The following is a 17,612-nucleotide window of genomic DNA, read 5'->3' as shown; positions in this document are numbered from 1 at the left end:
ATGTTGAAAGGGAATATATGTGCATTAATAAAAGGTAGTAATTCATTTGCAGTGGATTACACAGATATAAGAATCTCATTAAAGAAGGTTTTAGTTACAGACTAGTATCCCATAGTTGACATCAGGACAAACGGAAAGAAAAGCAATTTCACATCATAAAGGAGCATGGTATGGTGACTACACTTCATTTCACAATGAAAACATTGAACAAGAAAATAGAAAAGAAACATACTGACAAGATCAGACATATTTTTAAATGTGCTGCATTTAATGCAATCCAAAAGCTACCAACAATTTAGATGCTGTGACAACATGCCACTGCCATTTGTGGGAACAGTTAAAGCATTTCGCACTGATTGCTCAGTGACCAAAAACAGGCAAACAAATAATGCAACAAAATGGCTAACGCATTCAGAGTAACATACAACAGAATTATCTTCCAACCACAGCATTCTTCCCAGATTTTGAAAGAATTATGGCATGTGGACTGGAAGGACACAAAGTGCTTACAGTATTAAATACTAGTATATTTACTTTGGCACAAAATTTGTGTTCCAACCAAATAAAATGAGATTTCTCCCAAAATACATATCCTTAGCAAGAAGATAAAAAATGAACATATTACAAAATCAATATGGCCACATGTGAATAAAAAATGTTACAGTTTTTTTCTTTAGGAACAAACATGAAGACAGAAGAACAACAATCATTTCCAAGTTCAGGATACTACAGGGAAAGAAAAGTGCAAAGGAAAACTACATTGATTAAACAGATCTTCTAAAAACAATTTTGGGAAAATTTGTTATTTAAGACAAAGAGTTGTCTTCAACTTCCTTCTGTTTAAAACAAATCCTTCATTTAAGAGGGTCTACAACTGGGGTGAGCCCTGCCGGGTAGATGAAAATGCATCAGCCTTCTCCATCCCCTAAGCTGGCCAGAAGTCAATGCAGGGAATAGTATAAGGCCAGTAGGACTGATCGCAGCTCTGATTGCCCCACCCTCAACTTCAAGGCTCTGCTCAGGAAAAGCCTGGGTGGGGTCTCTGCTCCAACATCAACCCTCACCATTTTAAACACGGTTTTTTTTTTTAAAGCCACCAAAAAAACGGTCACAGAACATGTGTTTGGCTGGCTGGGTATGAGCTGAGTTTTCTCATCAGCAACTTTTCAGGCCAGTGTCACCTGAGGGGTTTAGACAGCATTATGGTGTGGCCCCAGTTAGCTTTCCAAAAGTATTCTAAATTAAATATGATACTGTCTTTGAAAGATAAACAGTGAATTAAGTAATCTGGTACAAAGGACTTCTCATATAGGTCAACTAACTGGTAGAGAAAAACTTTTAACGTAATTTTGTATATTTATATTTTTGAGACCAAAGCTTACTGATGAATTCTCTATATATGGATCATGATACACAGCTAGAAATCACCAGAGATGCTCCCAGTATCAACTCTGTGACAGGTAATGCTTCCCTTTAGTTCTAACTAGCATGAATATCTGATTTGCTTTTGGCTTTAAGTCCAACGATAATTGGGCTCATAATGTCTTTTCGCTTTACCTCTTTCTGTACATCCTTTGCTTGGTTTTCAGCCTTACTGAGAAGAGTTTTTAAATCAGCTGAATCCCGAAGATGCTGTTCTTTCAAGGATCCCACTTGATTCTCAAGCTCTTTCCTAGTCATCTGCAGGATGCTGAGATCACTGGTAAGCTCTAAACTCTGCTTCTGAGAACTGCAACATAAATATTGACAGTTATTCATGTAGAAATCAGACACAGCAGGAAGTCCAATTTCTTATATATTTTACTAGGAGGGATGGAGTGGATTTCAGATGAGGAAAGAAAAGTGTAAAAAAGAATGATATTTTCAATAAGTAAAAGCATTAAAACACTAAAACAGTGAAAGTTTAAAGCTGTGTCCTATTTTCAGATAATCAAATACACACAAAGTTTGAAATTGTAAAAATAGAAGGTGACTAGTATATTTTGTCATATCACATTATATTAACTGTATCATAAAAAGATTCAGTGTAGGTCTTCTACAGGAAAAGAAAGCACATATTCCAACTATTTTCTTTAAGTACTTGACAAATAGGATGGCAGACAGAAACTTAAACCTTAGGAGCCACTTCCAACTTAAGTAAAGATAAACCTACTGAAATGAGAAGACACCAAATTGGGGAGGAAAGCACAAGACAAAGAACCAGGAGTCTGGGTTCTAGACCCCAGATCTGCCACTATTTAGTTGTGGGATGTTGAGCAAGTCACTTAACTGGTGCCATTTCATTCTCTGAGTAAGCATTTCCTGAGCTCTGAGATCTGTGCCAGGCACCATTCGCACAGACACAAATAACACAAGGAGAGTCTCAGTGCCCTCCACTGTCAAACAAGAAGACAGAACTCAATAATTCCTGAGGCTGTTTTCCAGCTTAAATTCTATGATTGCTGTTACAACCTGATGTAAAAAAAAAGTCCCATTTACACACTAGGAAAACAGCTTGATAAGCAGGAATAGAAATTCTTTGTTCAATTCCTTCTACACCATGGACAACAAAGAACAAAAGACCTGTATATTGAAGCTGTGTTAAAGAATTTGGCTCCCATTTGCAACAGAAATAGCTAAAGGAGGATAAGGTTTTCGAGACATGCTCTCAGGATGGATCATAAGACTCAGACTCAATATTGTAACTGAAGTACTATAGAGTATAAATCCCATGCTGATTAGATGCTAGGCAGATCGTAGGGTGTAAGTGTGATGTTGTCAGGGCAATATAGCTAGGAACTATATGGCATGTAAGACACTGTAAAGGGAGACTAGCTTCTAAATACTACTTACATGCTGGGGGGGCTTAACAAATTAACTTAGAGAACTGTTAAATCAGGAAAGTTTAAAAAACAGAATTAATGTCTTAAATAGTTTTTGTGAGTTTAGACAGATAACTTGACCAATGATCGAATATATTCCACGCTTCTGGGGCCTAATATTATTAAACCATATGCTTCTAACTCATGAGGAGTTCGTAAGGTTGCTTTTCAACATTTAAACAAAATTTGAAGTAATTAAAAAAAAAACATTTAACAATCTGCCAGATTCCAATTAATCATATCTCAAAAATAAGGGATCAAGTCTGAATCTTTAAAGTATCAAAAATTCCAAAACAAGAATAATTTAAGATAATCAGTACTGGAAACCAAATATCAGTATTTCTTGCTTGAGAGAATAGGAAACTAAATGGATTCACCAAGATCCAAATGTATCCCAAATATGAAGAACTTGAGTGTCGGTATCATCTTACACACACTTTATACCAAACACTTTGCCCACATGTTCTGTCACACAGATGAGCAGTTGGTACATACACATACACAAACGTGTGCGTGTGTGTCTGCGTGAGAGCATCCATTTATTTATTTGTTTGTTTGTGTTTTGGGCCTTTATTTTGTCCTTTTCATATTTTGAAATTGTTTTCACAAACTTTTACATAAAAAACAAACATTTGTTTTGTTCTTTATTATTAGTTATCTTTAAACATTCAGAAAGTAATACACATAGAAAAGACTATGGAAAGGTATGACACTGGAAGAGAAAAAAATGCTTTAAAGATACTGATATTGACCACATGATGTTGTAAGGCGTTTTAGAGAATAAGTCAGCACATCTTGCTCCTTCAACTAGTTCTTGATTTTTAAAATGTAAAACCGATATTAAAGTTGCCTTTGTTTTTTTTTTTTTAATTGAGGTCCTGTGGGGTTAAATAACTTTTTTTTTTTAAGATTTTTTTTTTTTTTGATGTGGACCATTTTTTAAAGTCTTTATTGAATTTGTTACAATATTGCTTCTGTGTTATGTTTTGGTTTTCTGGCCGAGAAGCATGTGGGATCCCTGACCAGGGATCAAACTCGCACCCCCTGCATTGGAAGGTGAAGTCTTAACCACTGGACCACCAGGGAGGTCCCACCTTTTTAAAATAAGAGATAACAAGGAATACTATTTTCTGATATATCTCGTCCTTTCGTTATCATTTTTCCCTAAAGCTTGTTTTCTATGGAAACTGACCTTGGTCACTGAGTTTTTGCTAATCTTAATGCTCTTCAGGAGTATAAATACAAGGCTAACAAGAGAGTAATGACTTCCATTTTTGGTGTACTCTGGGGAGGGAGATGGATTAAAGAATGGCTTCAATAATAAACACGTACTACTTTCATATCTGAATTAGAATGTAAACATTGTTTAAATAAAAAACAAGGAATGGATCAAATTTTTAAGGAAGAAATAAATTTTAAACTATGCAACAAGTGTTGATGAGAAAATAGGACTCCACTAAATTTGCTGGAATAAATCTATTACATTCATTGGTTTGCCTGTAAGGTAATAGATGTTAGAAAGATTTAATTGGTTTTAGCAAATTTTTGATCTCATATATTGTTACTTTTTATATAACCCTGTTTGAAATTCAAAAGCTGGATTTGTATCTTTCAACAGTATCAATTCTTTATCATAGCCATCTCCTGATCACCCTTATAAACAAAAGGGATCATTGGCAAGAAAGAAAAACAAACTTGTATTTGAAATTTATTATGATTTAGTTTAAAGGGCAAGTTCAATCATAGATCTTTTGCTGTCTGTTTGTTTAGATCCGTTTGTTTAGATCTTTTGTCTATCTTTTGGTGCGGAGAAGGGGCATTTAGTGAATCTATATTCCATAAGTACACCAAAAGGAAAGGACATGCAAGTGATGGCAGGACAAAAAGTGCTGAAGTACTCATTTAGTGTGGTTAACCTGCCAGATAGCCAAAAAGAGTCTGGCTGAATATTTTGCTCCAAAAAGGTATTTAAGTATCAAAATTAAACTTAAAATTTAGATGAAAATCTAAAGATAAAGAACATTTTGAACCTAAAAAAGAGTTCTTGCATACTTGTGCAATTCTTTTTCTTGCCGCTGCAGTTCTGATGATAGCAAAACATTTTCCTTTTTTAGAGAACGGCATTCGGCTTCCAATACATTCCATTCCTTTCTCAACTTCTCTAGTTCACCTAAAATAGTCCCAAAACACATTTGTTAATATAGGAACATAACTATTTTTTCCCTTAAACACTTAGATTTTACATGGCTATTCTTTGATTCCTGTTACTTCGCAGTGGCGCCTCAGGGAAGTTCCCATCACCCTGAACTTCAGTAATATTTTTTTCTCAATTCAGTTTTATAAGACAAATAATTTTTAACAGTATTTAAATAAAATGTAAAATTGTAAAGATTTTCAATTTATTGTAAAGCTTACAGACCTGAAGAATGCTTATAGCCCCAATATAAAAACACTGCTTTATACAACCAATCGTTGTCAAAGACAAAACTAGCCTGAATGGTTATTTTCCACAAGTTATAAAGTTATCGTTGTCAAGAGTTAAGAGCTTTATGTAAAATACATTTCTTACCTTGTAGCCTCGTTGCTTCTTCTCTCTGCTGGTCCTCACATTGCTGACATCGAAGCTGAAAAGTATTTTGCAAACTCATGATTTCTTTCTCATATTCAGATGCTGCTTTCCGCCACCGCTCAAGCTCGGCTCGTACTTTCTTAAGCTCTTCTTGTAGAGAAGCAATGTCAGTGTCCCGCTCAGAGGCAGCCTTTTCTGCTGCTTGATGAAGGAGTAAAATTTCATCTCGGGCACTAAGCAATTCATCTCGAGTGCCGGTGATTTCACTATCCTTCTCCTCCCGGAGATTCTCAATATTGATGTGTAACCTCTGCAGTTGGGCTACAAAAGTATATTTACTCATCATTTTCTTAGTCCATAGTAATTGGGAATAAAAGAACAGCCCATATGGGACTGTAGTTACTGCATGGCCCAGGCTGTCAGAGCTGTTTGTTGCTTTTGATTAAACTGTACAAGCAATCCATGTTTAATGCAGAAAAAGTCAAAATACAGAAATACAAAGAGAAAAAACCCCCAAAGCGACCTTTATTTCTCCCACACAGAGAAAACTGTTTCTAACATTTGGTACTTCCTCTCCTAGATTTTTTCTATGCATTTATACACATATAAAAACAAAAATAGGGAGGGATCATAATAAATACAATGTTCTCCATGCGGCTGCTGACGAATATATTTCAATAACAAAAACCAGCTATACTAACTTTTTTGACTAATCCTTTACTTTAGACACTTGAGGCTGTTCAGATTTTAATTACTATAGACAATACACCTTATAAAGCAATCTTGATTTTTTTTTTCCTTAGGGTGAATTTGTAGACATAGAATTGCTTGGTCAAAGGGTAAGCATTAGTAAAACCTTTGATGCTCTTGACTCAATTTTCTGTTCAAATGTCAATTCCTTAAAGAAGCTTTTTCTGATGGCTTATCTAAAAATAGCCCTCTGTCACTCTCTAGCCCTTTACTCTGCCCTTATTGGACATCACATTATATACTTATTTGCTTATTCATCTTTTCCACTAGACTGTACATCTCATGTGTGCTATCCCCAATACTAGAAGAGTAAACAATCAAGAATCATTGGTTGAATTAATGAATTAATAAAGTTAATGAATATTGCCTAATGAAAGAGGTATATTTTTTAAGGATCTGGTCTTGTTGTCCTCAATGACTTGAACTGGAAACAATTTGTATAAAATCATACTTGGTTCAGAACTAGAATACTGGTCTTGATTATAATAACACAAGAAAATTATAGGTATAAAAAGTTCTGTAGGTAGAAAAGAAGAATAATTAAAATAATTAAGAGGATTTAAGGCTTGTGTAGGAAGAAGTTGCCTAATAAATAAACATTAAAGAAAATATTAGACCTTTTAAGTCTGTGGGAAACGTTAAGAGGTAACAGGTTCAAAGATCTGAAAAGACACAATGGCCATGGATAACATGACCATGGACTTGTGGATAAAATCCTGAAATATACATGCTGGCACTAGAGAGCATTCAATGATGCCCACATAAGGCAGCTTGAAGACAAAAGGAAGCACTACATCATAGAACCTTCAGGGATAATTGCCCATACACAATACAGGATGGAAGTATAGATTCATATCAGATTTATATAAACTAATGGATAATGGCATTAAACTATAAGAGTGTAAAGAGCTTTCAATTTAAAAAGATATACAATCTACCCTAGAAATTCTTGTTTGACCGTAATACAATTTTTTAAAATAACTCACATGTCCCACTCAAAAATAAGAAAACCCAAAAGACTGGTTTTTCTTTGGGATATTTTAGGGCAAATATCATAGGCCTTATACAATGACTCCCCATTTCGTGTCAACGGAAATTACTTGTCTATTTAACTTCTTCTTACCATACCTCTCAAACTAAAATTTTAAAATAACATTGGTTCCTTCTTTGACAATGAAGGCAAATTAATTTTACTTTAGGAATTTTACTGTGGCACAGGAAAGACATCTCCTGGAGTATCTCACAATTATAATCTCAAAGTACCAGGAGCTCTGGTTCGAAGAAAACCCTTGACAGGCAGGGGTCTTTCGGGTCATTTCTGTAATGACCCTGTGATAGCCCATACAAAGAGATAGCAAAATGGTGGATATGAAGAGCAGCCTTTACCAATGAAGGGAGTGCAGGGACCACTGTTCTATTCCATTTGGTAAATAATTCTTGTTGCAGTGCAAGTGTGCTACGAGCATTAGAAATAATATCACCAACAAGCTAAAAGTGCTGATGCAGAGCTACTCAAACTGATTTCCTGTCTGAAGGGCTCCTTTGTAGTAAGTCACTACATAACCCAGAAAATGACAGTCTTACCAAATCCATATCTTCAATCTTCCTCTTCCCACTCCAAGTGGGAGGTACTACTGGAGTACTAAGAAATCTTCCCTTAAAAAAAAAAGGGGGGGGGGAAAAAAAAAAAAAAAAAAAGGGGGCCACAAAGAGCCCAGTTACAGTCTCAGATTCTAAGGAAGAACCAAAGCCTTGAAAAATGGGAACCCTTTGCATTCTTACTTTCCATTTCTTTTGAATTGCTACAAACAAACAAACAGTAACAAGCCCAAATAGCCTCCGGTGTTCCATACCTTGAAGAACCTGTATTTGTTTACTGGATTCCTCAACTTGATTTCGATAGGCTTTTCTTTCTTCTTCCAAAAGAGCTGAAAGTAAAGCACAGTATTTCTAATTCTGTGATTTAATGAAAATATTCAGAATTGAGCAGCTGGAAAGTTCTAAGAAATTCTCTCCTAAACCTCATTGAAGGAAACAAAAGTTAGGCAGTGTTAGCAGTGTTAGCAGTTAGGTAGTTTAAAGATTTTTTAAGGAGCACAAAACAGTAGTAAGTAATAAATGTATTCAACCGAGTAGTAGTTGTCTATACCTTGTATTGCCAAGATAACATGTGCTGTTCTTTACTTGAGAAGCATTCTTTTTTTTTTTTTTTGCGGTACGCGGGCCTGTGGGATCTTCCCGGGCCGGGACACGAACCCATGTCCCCCGCATCCGCAGGCGGACTCTCAACCACTGCGCCACCAGGGAAGCCCCGAGAAGCATTCTTAATAGTTGTTAATCAGGATTTTGAGCTTAAATGTGAAAAACAGACTTAAAATCCTCATGTTCACTGCCAAGTACATAGTAAGTACTTACTGACAGGAAGTTCATAGTTCCCCGTGGGAAGCAAATCTTTGTCCTGGTCGGGAAGGCCATTTTAGAGAACATGAGGATTCTAAGACTTTGTAAGGTACTAATTGACTGCAACTAGGTAACTGCTATGAACGCTATAGAAATGTAAGCTCTAGGGAATAGCACAGACTCCAACTGGCCTATGACTCTTATCGGTTGGGACATTAGAAAATTCTATACCTTAACCTTGCCTGGTTCCTCTCACATACTGAAGAATCCACTGTAAAACTGCAGGGAATATAAATTTCCCTTATCTTATACTGAGTAGCTAATATTAGGTATAACTAAAACATAGAAATTTATATTTCTATGTTTTTTCCTTTTGCTGTACTTAATGTGTAATTAACTTTTAAGATCTTTCATTGGTACAGGGCTTTCTTTCTTTCTTTTTTTTTTTTGTGGTACACGGGCCTCTCACTGTTGTGGCCTCTCCCGTTGCGGAGCACAGGCTCCAGACGTGCAGGCTCAGCGGCCATGGCTCACGGGCCCAGCCGCTCTGCAGCATGTGGGATCTTCCCAGACCAGGGCACGAACCCGTGTCCCCTGCATCGGCAGGCGGACTCTCAACCACTGAGCCACCAGGGAAGCCCTCAGGCCTTTCTTAATCTTCACAAGAAAGTAGTACAACTGTAATTCTCCTCACTTTACTGATCTGAAACATAAGCTCAGAGAGCATAAGTGATGTCCCAAGATCACATATCTAATAAAGTTGTAGATTTGGAAGAAGGTAACCATGCCTCTGGACTTGGAAGTTTGGGGCCATTCAGTTATATCTTGTTGCTTTCACATCCCCTAAAGAATCAAAGTAATCTTGATCTCACCTTGAAGTTCAAAGCATTTTTGTTTACTTGCTCTAGCTAGTTCCTGGGCTTCAATCAATTCCTTCCGAAGATGCTGAATTTCTTGTTTTGCCTCAATTTCTGACTGTGCACCCTGCAAGTCATCTGACAAAAATACGTTTATTTTAAAAGCAAGAGTTAGTATCATACCATAATCTCTATAACCAAAGATTAGCAATCTTTCTCATGTTTGGACATGCATAGTTAACAACAAAGCACAACTAAGTTTAATAAAATTTAGAAGCAAATTGTATTAAGCATTTTAGTCATTTTACCTTGGAGAAAGAACACAAATATGATTAAATTATTTTAGTAATTCATGGCAATGGTACTATAACATACATACTAATATATACTAAATTATGTATTTCACTTATATAAGGCTTATGTAGAGCTTATGCAAGGTTTGAAATTTAGTAGTATGTTCATAATGCTATTCTTCTTTATCAATTTTGAAATTTCTTCATAACAAGCCAGAAAATTTTCACTTGGGACTTAACTGGAAATGCAAAAATAGAAAGAAACTTTTCTTCAAGAAAAAATATTTTAGTATGATTTCCCCAGCTGTGGAATACAAAATAAAAACTAAGCTGAAAGCTCCACTGTGCTCCCTTCATCATCACTGTTTCCTCAACACTACATACATAACAAGTAAATATTTGCTTAATTATCATTATTATTTACAATTAATTAATTTATTTATTTTTGGCTGTGTTGGGTCTTTGTTGCTGTGCATGGGCTTTTCTCTAGTTGTGGCGAGCGGGGGCTACTCTTCGTTGCGGGGCACGGGCTTCTCGTTGCGGTGGCTTCTCTTGTGAAGCGTGGGCTCTAGGCGCGCGGGCTCTAGAGTACAGGCTCAGTAGTTGTGGCTCACGGGCTCTAGAGCGCAGGCTCAGTAGTTGTGGTACACGGGCTTAGTTAACTTCTGCAGCATGTGGGATCTTCCCAGACCAGGGCTCAAACCCGTGTCCCCTGCACTGGCAGGCAGATTCTCAACCACTGCGCCACCAGGGAAGCCCTGCTTAATTATTATTATTATTTTAGAAATCTATTTTATTTCAGTTATTTTATTTTTGGCTGCATTGGGTCTTCGTTGCTGCACACAGGCTTTTCTCTGGTTTTGGCAAGCGGGGGCTACTCTTAGTCGCCATGCGCAGGCTTCTCATTGTGGTGGCTTCTCTTCTTGTGGAGCACGGGCTTTAGGTGTGCAGGCTTCAGTAGTTGTGGTACACGGGCTCAGTACTTGTGGCTTGCGGGCTCTAGAGTGTAGGCTCAGTAGTTGTGGTGCACGGGCTTAGCTGCTCCGTGGCATGTGGGATCTTCCCGGACCAGGGCTCGGACCCGTGTCCCCTGCATTGGCAGGTGGATTCTTAACCTCTGCGCCACCAGGGAAGCCAAGCCCTGCTTAATTAGTAAATGATGTAACCTAAGTGATTTTATCAAAATAAATTAGAGCCACCATTACATCTCAAATAAGCTCCCTCCCCTAATTCTTTTGTCTTTAGTCACTCTGCTCATCATCTTTCATTGTATTAGAACTTTCTACTACTGAACACTGCCTGAAATAAATGTATCATCAGGTAGGCCATATTCTTCTAGTACATTCTATTTGACTACTACATTGGTTTACAAACAACTCAGGCATAACAACTTCAATCTATCAAAAAAGAATTAAGAATAAAATTTCACAGTGTAATCACTCCAGGTCTTAGATATTACAAACACATGTTTTCATCCTCATATCTTACTTCTCTCTGTCAAAAATCTGACTCTAGGTTCATCTATTTTAGCCATTCTATCAACTCTTCCTTCAAACAGTCATGGTAAGGGTGGAGGCAAAGAGAGAGAGTGAGAGAGATTTTCCAGTGGCAGGTGCATTGTCACAGCAACTACAAAACTTCTCTTTCAATATCACACATTGGGGGCTGCAAAGGTTCTAGCTGCCCATCTCTGGAATTGTCATTATGTAGGACAACGTCCTTATTCTTGGGAGTATTAAAGCAGGAAGTATCATGATGCCTTTATCCTTTTTTTAAAAAAAAAGTTGATTTACAATGTTGTGTTAATTTCTGCTGTACAGCAAAGTGACTCAGGTATACATACATTTATTCTTTTTCTTATTCTTTTCCATTATGGTTTATCACAGGATATTGATTATAGTTCCATGTGCTATATGGCAGGACCTTGTTGTTTATCCATCCTATATATAATAGCTTGCACCTGCTAATCCCAAACTCCCAGTCCTTCCCTCCTCAACCCCACCTCGTCCACGGCAACCACAAGTCTGTTCTCCATGTCTGTAAGTCTGTTTCTGTTTCGTAGATATGTTCATTTATGTCATATTTTAGATTCCCACATACAAGTGATATCATATGATATTTGTCTTTCTCTTTCTGACTTACTTTGCTTAGTATGATAATCTCTAGGTCCATCTATATTGTTGCAAATGGCATTATTTCATTCTTTTTTATGGCTGAGTAATATTCCATTGTATATATATACCACTTCTTCTTTATCCATTCATCTGTTGATGGACATTTAGGTTGCTTCCATGTCTTGGCTATTGTAAACAGTGCTGCTATGAACATTGGGGTGCATGTCTCTTTTCGAACTGGGTATATGCCCAGGAGTGGGACTGCTGGATCACATGGCAAATCTATTTTTAGTTTTTTGAGGAACCTCCATACTGTTTTTCACTGTGGCTGCACCGATTTACATTCCCACCAACAGTGTAAGAGGGTTCTCTTTTCTCCACACCCTCTCCAGTATTTATTATTTGTAGACTTTTTAATGATGGCCATTCTGATGGGTGTGAGGTATAGTTTTGATTTGTATTTCTCTAATAATTAGTGATGATGTGCATCTTTTCATGTGTATGTCTTCTTTGGAGAAATGTCTATTTATGTCTTCTGCCCATTTTTTGATTGGGTTGTTTGTTTTTCTGTTATTGAATTGTATGAGCTATTTGTGTATTTTGGAAATTAAGCCCTTGTTGGTTGCATCATTTGCAAAGTATATGTAAATATCATTTGCAAGTATCATGATGCCTTTATCTTACTTTCAAGTGGTTTGGCAAAAAATATCTACATAATATCCTTCAGTAGATATTTTCCTACTTGTATGTTAGGGTTTTTTTCTAAGCACTTTTGACAATTTGGGCTACATAATTCTTTGTTTTGGGGCTGACCTGTGGATCGCGGGGTGTTTAGTAGGTTCATTGGTTTCAACTCACTAGATGCTAATAGCACTGCCTCTCAGTTGTAACAACCAAAAATGTTTCCATATATTGCCCAATGTCCCTGGGGGTATAAAATTGCCCAACCTTGAGAACTACTGTTCCATGTTAATAACTTTATAACCAAGAGAAAACAAATCTACACATAGGCTTCTTTCCCACAGAAGCATTGGTTAGTAATTCTGAAACTATTTTCTGTATATTCTAAAAATGTTTTTAAAAATTCATAAATTGTAGATAATGGCATCCAGGTTTCTCACTATTGGGAAAGACAATGACAGATATGGAAATATGAAAGACAATTAATTGTGTGGTGTAAGGTATGAGTTAGAAGATCTGAATGTATAAAATAGACTCTAATAGATTTGAATGCATAAAAATAAACAGATATAGAAATAAATATAGACAAGTGAGGCAGTAAATATAGCCATACATGTATGTATGGATATGAATATACATACATCTATTTCTTAACTGTGTCCACTCAAGTGGGCCTAGAAGTAATAAACACACCATATACTCAGATCTTGGTTTGTAAATACCATTCTCTAGTTTAAAAAACTAGGGCTCTGTGAAGAAATGGCTGATTTCAGGACTAAATCTAAGTACAAGATGAATGTAGAACATCTTTTTTGTGTCAGAAAGTAAGAAAGGACTCAAAGAATGATTGGGTCCAAAAAGACTTAAGGGGCTCCCACTGGCCAAACATGAGACAATTTGAGTATCAAAATAAATAATGACAGTGACAGATGATAATCCACTGAATAAAACATGAATCCATAAATTCACACTGATATAGAAAAAGAAAGGAAGGAAGGAAAGAAGAAAGGGAAGGGAAGAGAAAACTCTTCCATGTTGTAGAAAGCTTGCTAATAAATGTAGAAGGATGACAGAATTATGAAATCACTACTTGGCAACTATGATTATAATAAATGATCCAGGCAATCATCATAAGGAGACATTAGAGCTAAGAAGATAAATGTTTGAGGAGTAACAGGATATTTAAAGTTAACATCACCAGCGACAGAACAATTCAACATCAGGTGCCTCCTGATACGATGCCCAAAATTACTTCTGTTATATTACTGCCAAAGATGCACAACTTTAATCTAATCATGAGGAAACATTAGATACAACCAAACTGAGGGACATTTTAGAAAATGACCATGGTTCTTCAAAAATGTCAATGTCATGGAACACAAAGAAAAACTGAGGAGCTCTTCCAGATTAAAGGAGACTAAAGAGACATGACAGATGAATGCAACGCATGACTCAGGATTTTCTGAGGACATTATTGAGACAACTGACAACACGTGAATAAGGTCTGTGTATTTGATAATAGTAATATATCAGCTTGTAGTTAATTTCCTGATTTTGAGAATTATACCGTAGTTATGGAAGAGAAACAGAAAACACACATGAAAATATTTAGGAGCAAGGTTATCAGGCCTGCAATTTACTCTCAATGGTTCAGGGAGAGAGAGGGAGGAGGAAGGAAGAGGGAAAGGGAGATGGATAAATCAAATTTGGTAAAATGTTAACAGCAAATAGGGTGAAATGTTAACAGTTGGAAAATCTGGATGAAGAGTATATGAGGTTCTTTGTTCTATTCTTGCAACTTTTCTGTAAGTCTGAAATTATATCAAAATAAAAAGTCAAAAGAATAATTTCTACACATATACATAAACAAATAAAGAAAATATGGCAAAATACTAACAATTGCTGAATCTAGGTGATGGGCACATATGGAAGTTTTTGGCATTCTTTAATTTTTCTTGTGTTTGAAAGTTTTCATAGGTCTCTTGAAATTACCAATCCTAATGCTACAATCTTGGAGCAATCATTTCTCCCTATATTCTTATCCTTAACCTATCTTCCCCTTCTGCATTCTATATTGCATTGTGACACTAGAGCAATTTTCTTACTGAGATCAAGAACCTACACTGCCGGGGCTTCCCTGGTGGCGAAGTGGTTAAGAATCTGCCCGCCAATGCAGGGGACACGGGTTCGAGACCTGGCCTGGGAAGATCCCACATGCCACACAGCAACTAAGCCCGAGCACCACAACTACTGAGCCTGTGCTCTAGAGCCCGAGAGCCACACCTACTGAGCCCGCACGCCTAGAGCCCGTGCTCCACAACAAGAGAAGCCACTGCAACGAGAAGCCCGTGCACTGCAACGAAGAGTAGCCCCCGCTCGCCACAACTAGAGAGAAAAGCCCATGCGCAGCAACGAAGACCCAAGGCAGCCAATAAATAAATGAATAAAATTATTTTTTAAAAAAGGAAGATAAATGAAAGCCTTACTGAGCTAAATAAAAACTCATTTTATTTAGATGTGCAAGTCAAATGGAAATAAATGTTTTTTAGAAACTATGATGAGGTGAAAAGATTAACGGAATCTGCTTTCCTTTTAACACAAATCATGTCTTTAGAAGTGCTTGGTGTATAGTCTGGGCCAGGAACCAGCTTTTCTCAGACTAAGGCTAAATCCTATAAAAAGGTCTACACCACACAATAACCCACCAAACAACCAGCCGTGGCACACAGAATACGTGATACTCTAAATTAAATTTGTTGTCACTATTTCTTCAGAAGAGTGACTGGAGATTTAACTTAAAATCTGACCTTTGCTTTAAATGTGGGTGAGATACTCTGAACCACGTGGTAAAGGGCCAAATCAAAACATTTCTGCCTGAGTTCTGTTTTGCACGTGCATGTTTGTTGAAGGCTAATGTAGCCATAACATCTGTTACCTCAGCAACTGACAGAAGTGACCTAGCAGAAGCAGCTGGCCAGGTGGGTGCCATCCTCTTTCTACTACTATCACCCGTTCCTTTGGAAAGTCTGGTAGTTTAGTTGCAGGCTTGGTTGGTGAGAACCTTCACAGTGGAGGAAGACCACTTTCTTGCTGGATATGTGTAGTCGTGTGAGATAGTCCTAGGTGGTAGCCTATGAATTTAACTTTGGCAGCAGCCTCTTACTGTTGATTCTCACCCCTTTGCCATTCCTTCTGACCAGCCGGGTTCCTTCTTGACAACTGGGTCTTTTGTCGGCTCCTTTGTCCTTCCCATTGTTCTTCTCTTTCTCTATAAATTCCCCCTGCTATCGCAGTCCATCCCTATGCAGAGAATTCCCAAACACTGTTACTGACTTCTTTCTGACCCAGTCTTATCTTTCTTCACATCTGCCCCACACAGCCTGTGTTGTACCACACTTTCCTACTGGTAAATGTTATTCCTACATTAAACATTAATCCTATTTGTAAATGCCAGTACTATTTTAAGGAAAGGCATGGCTCCCTTTTCCCTCTTGGTGTACCCTGACTTATCTTTAACCAACACATTTGGGAAACCCGTTCTGACTACTGCTCCACCCCTCCCCTGCCCCTAGCCAGGAAATTAGCTCTGCTCTCCAAAGTTTTCACCACACCTATTAAAACACTCATTACACTATCAACATGTCTCCTTACTCCATAGGACTGTAGCCTCCACATGTGTCTTATCTCTGTATCTCCTGGGCCAATAAATGTCACAGAATTAAATGAAAATGGCATTCCAGTCCTAGTTTCTGTATCACACTTCCAACTGCATTTCTGGTTCCGAGGGTGACAATACAAAACTTCTGAACGTGAAAGGAAGAACTTTTAATAATTATGCTGGGACAACAGGTATAAATGGTTTCAGGCAAAAAAAAAAAAAAAAAAGGTTTCAGGCAAACCAGAACATATGGAAAACCTTCCTGTTCAACATGTGCCAAACTAAAAACATCACATTGTCTTTCCACCACATCATTTAGACTATGTCCCTAGTTATTTATACGTCCTGCAAGTTGGCAGTTGGATCTAGAATCTTGATCAGATTCAGGTTCAGTTTTTTGTCACTGAATACATCACATGTGGTATGACACACTTTCAGGGTCATATCAAATGATACTTCTTCCATGAATCGCCTTTCCTCCCCATCTTCTAAGATAAACAGAAAGGAACAAATATAAAATCTGGACATTCTTTCTCCTTTCTTTGACTCCTAATGGCAACAACCACCAAGAAACAGCTTATCATCTATACCTCTTCTATAGCCAATTTGTCTAGAAACTCCTCAAGTCCCAAAGAGAGTCTTATTAGACTTTGAAACCACTGGAGTCTCTGGCACAGTTCCCTAAATAGAGCAAACTTGCATTAGACACTGCTTGGACTGAATTCCAGTCTCCTTTTTGTCTTTTTTTTGGGGAAATGATTTCAAGCATATAAAAACCTGTGGATCAAGCCACAGCTTTATTTCTCTCAAAAGTGGCATAAATTGGTTGAAAATAATATTTCAGGAAAAATTACTACTGCTATCATCATTTCATTAATATCTCATGGTGAATGTTTAATCTACTTTAGATTCTTCTCCTAACCCTAGATGACTAACATGACAGGTAGCACATTATAATTCTAAAAAAAGATTGGCTGTTTTTTAAAAAGGAAATAATAAAATTTGAAAATAATGGTTCAAGAAGCCAGGCATAGGGTTTCAATGAATAAAATAAAGGGGCTACTTTCTACAACTCTCAAGGTTAATAATACTGTGTTCTAATAATTTATACTCTTCATTTAAGAGAAAAATTGTGTCAGTCTAGTGAATCTAATTACACAGACAACAAAACATAACCACATATACTCAAGCATAACCCAAGTGTTTCTCATAAATGTCAGTAAATACATTATTTTAAAGAATTTAAGACTTCCCTGGTGGCGCAGTGGTTAACAATCTCTGCCTGGTAATGCAGGGGACACGGGTTCGAGCCCTGGTCCAGGAAGATCTCACATGCTGCGGAGCAACTAAGCCCGAGTGCCACAACTACTGACCCTGTGCTCTAGAGCCAGCAAGCCACAACTACTGAGCATGCAAGGCGCAACTACTG

At 37.2% G+C, this 17,612-nt stretch overlaps 1 protein-coding gene across 23 annotated transcripts in view; it reads right to left on the bottom strand.

The window, feature by feature from the left end:
* The window catches only part of SLMAP (sarcolemma associated protein), a 149,790-nt gene that overhangs the window by 8,447 nt on the left and 123,731 nt on the right, over positions 1-17,612 (bottom strand). For 20 of the 23 annotated variants that reach the window (XM_029243651.1, XM_029243666.1, XM_029243648.1 and 17 more), the window contains 5 exons: positions 9,453-9,575; positions 8,034-8,108; positions 5,431-5,751; positions 4,914-5,031; positions 1,558-1,729 (listed from right to left, as the gene is read on the bottom strand). In XM_029243651.1, the coding sequence (XP_029099484.1) occupies positions 1,558-1,729; positions 4,914-5,031; positions 5,431-5,751; positions 8,034-8,108; positions 9,453-9,575 (809 nt within the window). The remainder of the gene's footprint in view (positions 1-1,557; positions 1,730-4,913; positions 5,032-5,430; positions 5,752-8,033; positions 8,109-9,452; positions 9,576-17,612) is intronic. The other 3 variants (XM_029243664.1, XM_029243663.1, XM_029243668.1) reach the window with 1 other exon arrangement.

Source organism: Monodon monoceros, unplaced genomic scaffold (assembly GCF_005190385.1).
Source record: "Monodon monoceros isolate NGI ecotype Baffin Bay Population unplaced genomic scaffold, NGI_Narwhal_1 Super_Scaffold_3, whole genome shotgun sequence".
Classification (NCBI taxonomy): Eukaryota; Metazoa; Chordata; class Mammalia; order Artiodactyla; family Monodontidae; genus Monodon; species Monodon monoceros.
The sequence above is the reverse complement of the archived record's forward strand: the minus strand, read 5'-3'. Positions and strand labels throughout refer to the sequence as shown.